The sequence below is a fragment of the Nicotiana attenuata genome, unplaced genomic scaffold (genome assembly GCF_001879085.1).
Source record: "Nicotiana attenuata strain UT unplaced genomic scaffold, NIATTr2, whole genome shotgun sequence".
In the NCBI taxonomy this organism is placed as follows: Eukaryota; Viridiplantae; Streptophyta; class Magnoliopsida; order Solanales; family Solanaceae; genus Nicotiana; species Nicotiana attenuata.
Window position 1 is genome coordinate 45,289 of NW_017671988.1, and position 9,931 is coordinate 55,219.

General features: G+C 35.0%; 1 protein-coding gene across 1 annotated transcript in view; it reads left to right on the forward strand.

The window, feature by feature from the left end:
* Positions 1 to 7,312: 7,312 nt before the first annotated feature.
* LOC109211200 (BRASSINOSTEROID INSENSITIVE 1-associated receptor kinase 1-like) overlaps positions 7,313 to 9,931 on the forward strand; it is a 5,070-nt gene continuing 2,451 nt past the window's right edge. The window contains exons 1-3 of the mRNA XM_019374702.1: positions 7,313 to 7,809; positions 9,516 to 9,587; positions 9,700 to 9,843. Of these exons, the coding sequence (XP_019230247.1) occupies positions 7,592 to 7,809; positions 9,516 to 9,587; positions 9,700 to 9,843 (434 nt within the window). The 5' untranslated portion in view covers positions 7,313 to 7,591. The remainder of the gene's footprint in view (positions 7,810 to 9,515; positions 9,588 to 9,699; positions 9,844 to 9,931) is intronic.

Below are 9,931 nucleotides of genomic sequence, written 5' to 3' on the forward strand. Positions count from 1 at the left end.
AATTTTAGGGTTTTAAAAGAAAACCTTTCAATCAAACCATCAATTAAGGGAATCAGAATCAATCGAGAGTGAGTCATGATTCTGTACTTTAACATATAAATAGAGAAGATCAAATAGATGTAGCGAACAGGCAAGGCCAGCAATATCGACAGAAATAGGCAAGAGATGAACACTCAAGATAAATACAATCACATAGAGGTGATATAGGTAGGTTAAGGACTCAGTAAAACCCATTCGAAGCATGGTAACCACAGAAGCATTAACAAGAATCAAATAGTCAGGCTAACACACAGAACCAAGCTGTTGGCCCAAGTAAAGGTTAGTTTTGAAGACTGACAAAGGAACTCAGACATGAACTAGGTCCATCTAGTGGTCCATCCCTCAGGTTCACAAAAACGGGCAGATTCAAGCATGTGGGTTGCACGTGAAGGAGATAAGCTTAACTTGGTGTATTTAATATCTCCTGATCGAAAAGGTTGCATAATTGATAAGGAGAAGGAGTCCTTAATCAAAGAGAACACTATTCAAGATAGGGAAGGAGTTAGAAGTTGAAATCAACTAGAACTCTTCCACCAAGGAAGAGTTGCATCAGAACTCTAGTTATTTCTTCATCTACTAACTCTATAAATTGCAGGGTGTTCTCACATTAAAGTGTTGCACAAAAACGCAGAAGTTAAACGTGAATTGGGAGCAAAATAGCAAGGCTTTTTGCAAGCAGTTCGTGTGTGATTCAAGTGTGCAAACCAGAAGCTACATGAACCAGATTGAAGAACCAGCTCCATAAAGAGTTTTATGTGTCTTTCTTTATTTCTAGTTCAATTGTAGTAGGTGTTTCATATTGTACCTTTCAGCTTTACTAGAAGCAATTGTAATAGGTATATTGAGTATTCAAGTTAGAGTTAACTTGAAGTTGTCGCAGCAGTTAGAGGCTGGTTGCCATAACGGGATTAGAGTTAATCCTTAGGTTTACAAAGAGTTTTTGTAAATGCTGTTTTGGCTCAGTGATTTTAGTGGAAGTTTGAGAAAATCCTACTGAGTAGTAGGTCGTGGTTTTTTCACCTTTTGAGCCAGGTGTTTTCCACGTAAAAATCTTTGCGTTCTTTATTTTATGTACTTTTAATTCCGCAAACAGCAGTCGTTAGTACACCTAGAAGAACCAGGTCCTTCCAGAAGCAGTTTAAGCAAAAATTGGGTACCACACAAATCACCCCCCCTCTTGTGTGGCATTGACGTTTAGAACATCAATTGGTGTCAGAGCAGGTTATCCTTGAAGAGGCTAACACCTTAGGAAAAGATCAACATGAGTGCACCACTTGGGAACTGGGAAGGGCAATTCATTGTTAGGCCTCCACTCTTTAATGGCCAGTACTACTCTTGGTGGAAAAACAGGATGAGAGACCACATCATAGGAGAAGACTATGAACTCTGGGACATAGTCACTGATGGTCCCCTTGCTACCATGAAGATGAATTCTGAAGGAGTAGATGTGCCAAAAACAAGAGCTGACTGCAATGCTGAGGACTTGAGGAAGTGGGAAAAGAATGCAAAGGCCAAGAAATGGCTTGTGTGTGGACTTGGTCCAGACGAGTACAGTAGAATTCAAAGCTGTACCACTGCTAAGGAGATATGGGACACTTTACAAGTGGCTCATGAAGGAACTCCTCAAGTAAAGAGATCAAGAGGAACACTGCTATATTCTCAATATGAGAATTTCACCATGATGGAAGGAGAAACCATCCAGGAGATGTACACAAGGTTTACAACACTAACAAATGAACTTAAATCTCTTGGAAGAGTTATTCTTGAAGAAGACAAAGTTGAGAAGATTTTGACAAGGGTACTGCCAATCTCTTGGGAAAGCAAAATCACAGCTATTCAGGAATCGAAGAACATTGCCACTCTCAAGTTGGATGAGCTAATTGAAAATCTCACTGCCTATGAACTTAGAAGGCAAACCATGAAGATGGATGCACCTAAGAAGGAAAGGAGCCTGGCATTCAGAATCACTGAAGGTGCTGATCTAGATGAGGATGAAATGACCATGATCACAAAGGATTTGAAGAAGTACCTAATAAGAGAAAATGGTCCTTCAAGAAATGGAAGCTACAACAAACCAAGGGTTCCTGAAAAACAAACCAATGAGGGGTGCTACAAGTGTGGGAAGACTGATCACCACATCAAAAATTGCCCTCAATAGGAAAAATAATGGAAGAAGGAAAGAGCTGAACGAAGGAACAGGAAGAAGGAACAGGTTCATCACAAGAAGAACAAAGGATCAACAAAGGTTATGGTTGCTGCTTGGGGTGAATGCTCAGATGATGACTCAGAAGATGAAGATGGAGATGAATAAGCACTTATGGCAATTGGGAAATCGGATGAGGAATCTGAGGTAAGTATAATTCATCTCAAAAACAAGATTAAGTTTTTGTCTAAAGAAAGTCTCGCTGAGTTACTTCTAGATTTCATTGATGAATTTGAGGTTATAAACAATGAAAAGGAACAACTTTCTAAGGAGTGTGTGATTCTGAAAGCTAAGTGCAAAAACCTGGAAATTGGGGCTAGTGAAAGTGATAGTAAAAATGCTGAGTTGAAGAACCAGGCTCATGAACTTGACACCACAGTCCTAGAGCTCAAATCTGAAAATCTAAAATTGAAATTAGGAACTGGTAAAAAGGAATCTGATCACACACAACTCACTTTAGAAGAAAATGTAGGGAAAATGAAAGATGAGTTGTACAAAAGAGATGAGCAGATAAGAGTCCTTAAGGAGGATCTAAACAAGGTTAAGCACGAGCTAGATAGAACCTGTAAATGGAATAGGTCCTCCGATGCACTTTCATGGCTACATGAACACCAGAGTAGCAATAAGAGAGGACTTGGCTACGAGACCTCTGCACCTAAGTGGGATCCCAAAAGCAAGTACCTCACACTTCCTGAGAACAAAATTTGTACACATTGTGGTAAAACTGGTCACTATAAAAGTGAATGTATTGCAAAAGAAAGGCTAGTCAAAAGAATAAAGAATTTGTTCAAGGGGAAAATAGGCTGCCAGGTTGGGCTAAAAAGAATTTGATTCACCCTTTTGCCTATAGAAAGGGACCCAAACTTGTTTGGGTTCCTAAGACTAACCCCTGATTTCCTTTTGTGGGTCCAAGTGAAAGGGAGCAGCCAAATATGGTACATGGATAGTGGCTGCTCAAAGCATATGACAGGAAGCAAGAACCAGTTCCTTTCACTTGAGGACCTCAAATGAGGTAATGTCTCCTTTGGAAATGGGAAGAAAGGTGAGATCATTGGGGTTGGAAAGGTAGGTAAGACTGATTCTCACTCTATTGAGAATGTCTACTTAATAGATGGCCTAAAGTACAGTCTAATCAGGGTATCACNAATTATTGTATGAAGAAATATTATCCGCGATTATTCTTCCTCTTCATTTTTTCTCTACCCTGCATATCTAGATCTGAGATTAATTATGTTTAGCTAAGATTTACCTTTTTTAATTCTACAATTAGTTCGACAAGAGGGTTTTATACCTTTTTGTTCAAATCCTAGATTTATCACTAATTCCGAATACCAATTAGTTATTAGAAAGAAAGAAAAAAACATTATAAGGAACCTACAAATAAACAAAATTTAAAATCTTTTGTCTTCACTCTTCATGATGGAAATTTGGTAGATGCTTTGTTGACCCTTTATTGGCCTCCAACTTGGACCAAGAAAATAAATACGACTAGTGTAGTACGTAGGTTGACAGATAGACGAGTTTAATTTGATGACAGTAGAAAACACGTTAAAGAAAAAGGATCATGATTTTAGAAAGAACCACAAAGTATATTAATACCAAAGTAGACTTGGAAAAGAGCCAAACACGATTCGGTCTTCCTAACCCACTAATCAAAGGAAAAAGCCAAAACACTAACTAATATGCTTTCAAATCATAAATAGTAGTATAACATAGTGCTTAGGGTACTATACCTTTTTATTTTAAGAAATTTTAAAGAAACCACTATATTTTAGTGATTATTAGCTTGCTATAGTTACCATTTACTAAATTACTTCCTATAGTTATGTTTTCAGTTGTTATAGACTGTATTCGATGTACTTTTGCTACTGTATTCATGAATATCGTAGCAAAACTCGGCGGAAAATAGGGGAGTCCAGCTAAACAGAGAATGTATTCGGTGGCCGGATCTGTCGTTGGTGGAAACACAAGCCCTGCTAGGGTTTCTGAAAGCAAGGGAAGAAAAAACTGGGGGAAAAAGAGAAGAAAGAGGAAAAACAAAAGGAGGAGAGAGGGAAGAGAGGCTTAAAGGTAGGAAGTAACCATAAATAGATATTTTGCTATAAAAATGAAAAGTTAGCTATATGAGATAATTTTCTAAAAGGGTATTTATTTATAATAATTAAGGTATCAACCTTTGCTATAAGAGGTAAAATTTTCTTTTATTTTTATATTATAATCGTAGTGTTTAGATCAGCTTGTGCACGTCTTGGTTAATTTTACGGAATATTTATTATTTCTCGTCAGTCATCAATATAGGTATCAGATAAATCTGTCTATCAAGACTTAGACAAATAAAAAGTGCTATACATTTTCTTTGGGCAAGCATCTTAAAAGGTTAGAACAATATTTGGTTGAAGTTTGGAAATAAGTATCAATTAAAGTTGAAAATTAGTATTTGTAAATTGAATTGTACTTGCATATGTATTTCATTGAGAGAAAAAGGGTTAAAAATCTAAGAGCAAAATTCATTATATTTCTTGAAATACTCTTCAAACAAGCTTTTTAAAATTTTACTTGTGTTTTAACTTTTAACTTCAAAGATGTCTAATAAGAGAACGTGTACAGGTTACAATAACAAATTATTTGTGCAGTTTATGATATACTGCAAAATTTATCTTCAAATAATTTCTTAAAATATACTCTAAATTATTTTTTAATAAAAAGGGGGAACAGACAGATGGCCATAATTCTTTGTCTCTTTAGAGATAATTGACATAAGAAAAGCTAATGATTGGACATTGGTCCTTCTTGGTAGCACATTAGCAAACTTTGTTTTTACTATCACCAATTATAATCTTACTCATTTCTTCTACTGACATTCTAATGATCCTTTCCTCTTAAATCCATAATTTTATCTGATTAAATTAGAAACTTATTGTGTATAAATCATACTCTAGTTTTTTTTTTTTTTTTTTAATAAATGTCAGCTAGTTTAAATTAACTTTGTGATTAAACTAGAGATTTGAATAATATAACTAGACAAATGTAAATTTTAGAATAATAGCAAATACGAATAAAACATAGATTTCTATTTAACATTATGGAACAGCTAAAAAAAATTATTAACTACTCTTTCTGTCCTATAAATTCCCGACTTATGTAAACTTATTTAAAAAATTTGAGAAATTCAATTTCTGAGTTATGTTTGAATCCTTGTAATCTTCTTTTAGACTGTCAAAGTAATATAGTTTTACTGTTATTAGAATGAAAAGAGTTCAGACGTAACCAAATAAATATTGAAAACATATTTATAGTCGACTCGCTCCAAATTGAGTCTTGATTATTTTTATTTCTTGCATTTAAGTATTTCGCACTCGAAATTCACTTGTTCAGTTAATAAAAATTCGCGTCGAGAAAACATTAAGGTGATAAAGTATTTCATTTCCAAAATTGCTTATGCTCAAAAAGTAACTCGAGATTTTAATTTAAAGAACGCCATTCACCTGTTATTAAAATAACATTTCAAAACACCATAAAAAAGGATGGGGATGAATAGGATCCGTTTATTCCTACCCAGAGTTCTCACACTCGAACAATAAAAATGGAGAAATTTTTTGGTTGGGGGGTGGGGTGGGGTGGGGGAATATAAGTTAGAGTTTTTTTTTCCCTTTTCCAAATGTATAGTTTTAGCTGTCATAATTTTTATGAGAATTTCAGAAATATGCAAAATATATATATGTGAAATGGGATCTATATGCATCTCGACGTTAGATGAAATGGAATTTCAAAATATATTTTAAATTGCATTTTTGAAATACAACAGAAAAGGTCCCAAAATAAAAATTGCAAACAGAAAAGCAGAGACATAATTGTATTTCTGCCATAACTAACAAATTGAATTTAGAGGGATCTACGCGTTTGGTAAAGTTAAAAGTGTTTATAAGCCAAGTCCTTATAAGTCAAAAACAAGCTAAAAGCCATAAGCTGGTCACCCCCAGCTTATGAATTTTTAGCTTATAAGCACTTTAAGTTTGACCAAGATTTTTACTATTTTATCCTTAAAATATTCTTTTTTAGAACAAAACTCTTACATCGACACTCACTGCGTCAAGTATTGTTTCAACCCCCTACCCCCCTCCCCCGCCGCCTCTTCAAGTCTGCAATTCTCATTGACTATTTATGATAAGCAAATTCTCTATCCCTTTGCGTATTTGTATCTATGTGATTGTGTATTAATCTTTGAACTGTATGTAATAAATGAGGACATATCAAATTTTTGGTGCATTGCTTTCTAAGTGTTGTGGTGATGAAGACAGTGTTTGTTTCTCTTCAAAAATTTATTTAGGTTCATTTTTTTCTTAGAAACTTTTGTCAATTTATTAATTATTGCTCCCTCCGTTTCAATTTATGTGAACCTCCTTGACTGGGCACGGAGTTTAAGAAAAAATAAAGACTTTTGGAATTTGTGATCCTAAACAAGTCAAAAAGGAGCTCAGAGTATGTGTGTGGTTATAAAAGCTTCTCATTAAGAATAGAGTTGTAAATTTAAGCTAAATTGTTTCCAAATTTAGAAAGGGGTCATTCTTTTTGGAACGGACCAAAAAGGAAATAGGTTCACATAAATTGGAACGGACCAAAAAGGAAATAGGTTCACATAAACTGGAACGGAGGGAGTATAACTTATGATTATGCTTATCATAAAATAAATTTTATTTATCATAAAAGTTTTCTTATCTAAGCACAGTTGTATTTATAATAAAATGACAAATAGAATATTTTGTATTTGAATCGATCTGGAATCTAAAATTTTGAAGAAATTATGCCCCTATAAGTGTAAACAGTTCTAAGGTTATTTAAGTCATTTTAACAGAAAAAGTGTTTATTCGCACTTTTTTCTCAAATACTACAACAGCTTATTATCAATTTCAATACTTGTATTTAAATACGTAACTGCTTATTTATTAAATCAATTTCAGCACTTAAAAGTAATTTTCAGCACCCAATGCTTATCAACTACTTCAAATCAGCTAATCCAAACGGACTCTTATAAATCGCATAGAAAGTTATAAATTGCAACAAATCGACTATTTTGCAATTTATCAACGCAAAGAAAGCTAAGTGGAGAGAAGAAAAGATTCCTTACCGCACCCACCCCACCCCACCCCACCACACCCACGCACCCAGCCTTTCCCCTTTCGCTGTCATTCCCAAAACCGATCCTTTACTCCCCTCCCTCCTCATTTCTTCCGGTCTTACTTTCCCTTTTTCTTCTTCTTCTTCTTCATCTGGGTCTACTCCTTACATAAAATCTCACCTCAAAATCTAACCAAACCCCACAAATATTTCTGCTTTTGGGTAGAAAGAACCATGGCAGCTGTTATTGAAACCCAGAGTTTGGGCTTTTTGGTAATTGTACTCGCTCTAGCTGTTAGTGTTAGGGGGAATTCAGAAGGGGATGCTTTGTACGCTCTCCGCCGGAGCTTATCCGACCCGGATAACGTGCTCCAGAGCTGGGATCCGAATCTTGTCAACCCTTGTACTTGGTTTCATGTTACTTGCAACGGCGATAACCACGTCACTCGTGTGTATGTCTCAAAATTTCCTCTTTTTTTTTTTTTTTTTTACTTCCTTTGTGTGTGCTATTATTTAATTAGTCGATTTGTATGTTTGTGTTTGCCGAGGGACTGATCTAAGCGTCACTGAGTTCAGAGAGGATGCAGCCTAATACATAATTTACAGTACATATTTTTTTTTGTGTGTGTGTATTAGAACACACAATTTTTTATTTTTTATTTTGAGAAAGACAGACAAATTTGAAAAAAGATTTTTGGCATATATGTATACATAGTCTAAATTTGGTTTAATTTGCTCATAGAGGCTGGATTTGGTAGTTATTATTTTACTCTGGTTAGAGATTTGTATGACAGTTTAGTTTAGTGATAAGCCTGAGATTTAGAATACGATAATCATTTATTTTTTTATTAGACAAATTATTGAGTATTCGAGTGAAATAGGTCCAATTGGAGTGGAATTTATATAGAGGGTTCATAAGCCATCTCAATTAGTTTTGAGATTGAGATGGTGGTTGTTGTTGGTTAGTTGCTAAGTTTGAATTTGATTTATTTGTTAAAAGCTTAAGCTTTCACTTGACTTGCTAGCTAACTTGACTTGCTAGCTAACAAGTCTTTGTTTTAAAATTGGCAGCAAAGTGATTCCTTTTTCTAAAAGGTGAATAGGGTGTCGGTATTTACTTGAGTTCCACTTAGTCGAGGTTTTTATCTTGACATGTCTATGATCTATGTGTGAAGGATGGAGACGTGTGATTTTTTAATGATCTTTGTCTTTCTTGTGTTTCTGATTTCTCGTGGATGTGCACCTTTTGTAGAGTTCAAGTGATTTGTTTGTTTTGAAGTGTGTAAAATCCTTCTTCTTTATTTTGTTATCCATGTATCTTCTGGATGCGTTTGCTATTAATACACCACTTACTTTTACTTCATAAAAAAAAAAAGTGTGTAAAATCCTTGTACTTTAAAGGTAGTTGATTGGAGGCAGTGGTTCAATAAGGGCGCCTTACTGAAGTTTTGAGAAATCTCGATGCAAGCATGGCCATTTTCTGACATTTTTTTTTGTCAAATGATAATTTTATTGGCAAAACTTTGGATGTTTTTGATATTTTATACTTTAAAAAAAATGTTTATGATAGATTGTATGACTTAGAGTTGCATTTCCGCTTTATTAGGTGATTATGGAACACCTAGATGTTACTGGTTGGAGTTGTATGTTGATTGGACTCCTTACCGATAACCGAAGATTTCTAAATACGAATAAGACAGAAACCTAGTTTTTTGAGATGCAAGAGAACTTTCTTATATCTTCTTAAACATGATGACTTGGTCGAGAGAGAAAATAAGTTTCAGACTCATACATTGGAAAACTTGAGATGCTCAGCCTGACGTTCCTTGTCTACAAAGATTCATGTCAATTTGCAAACCTGAAGTAGTTATATTTATACCGAGTAACAGTAGCGTCAAAGAAAAAAGTCCTTTCTAATTGGTATGACTTGTGTGCAATCAACTGGTCCTTCCTTAAGGTTAAAATTACACGTCTCCTAGTTATTCTCCGCCAGGTTAAAGGAGAAACTTCCTTTTATTCCTCACACCCTTTTTCTCTTAAATGTTTGCCTGAAAAAGAGTGGAGAAATTCAGAAGAGGAGCACTGCTTTGGTTTGCTTTATTTTTGCCCCGTACTCATTACAAGTCTGAAGTATCTCAGGGTGGTAACGTTTCTGCAGGGACCTTGGCAACTCAAAGTTATCTGGTCATTTGGTACCTGAACTTGGAAAGCTGGAACATCTACAGTATTTGTAAGTAACTATTTTAAAATCTTGAATTGACTTGTCATTTCTAGTCAATGATTCTATTGGTTTTCAAGGAATTATAATTTATATATATGATGTAATTGTTTTGCTGCTTCAGGGAGCTTTACAAAAATAATATTCAGGGAACCATCCCTAAAGAGCTTGGCAACTTGAAGAGCCTTATCAGTCTGGATCTGTACAACAACAATATTTCAGGGACAATCCCTCCTTCACTGGGAAAGTTGAAAAATCTTGTTTTCCTGTAAGTTCTCCTTCGTGATGTTTCCTTATTCTGTTCCAGTCATATGTACTTTTTACATATTGGGGGGGGGGGGGGGGGGGGTTGGTAA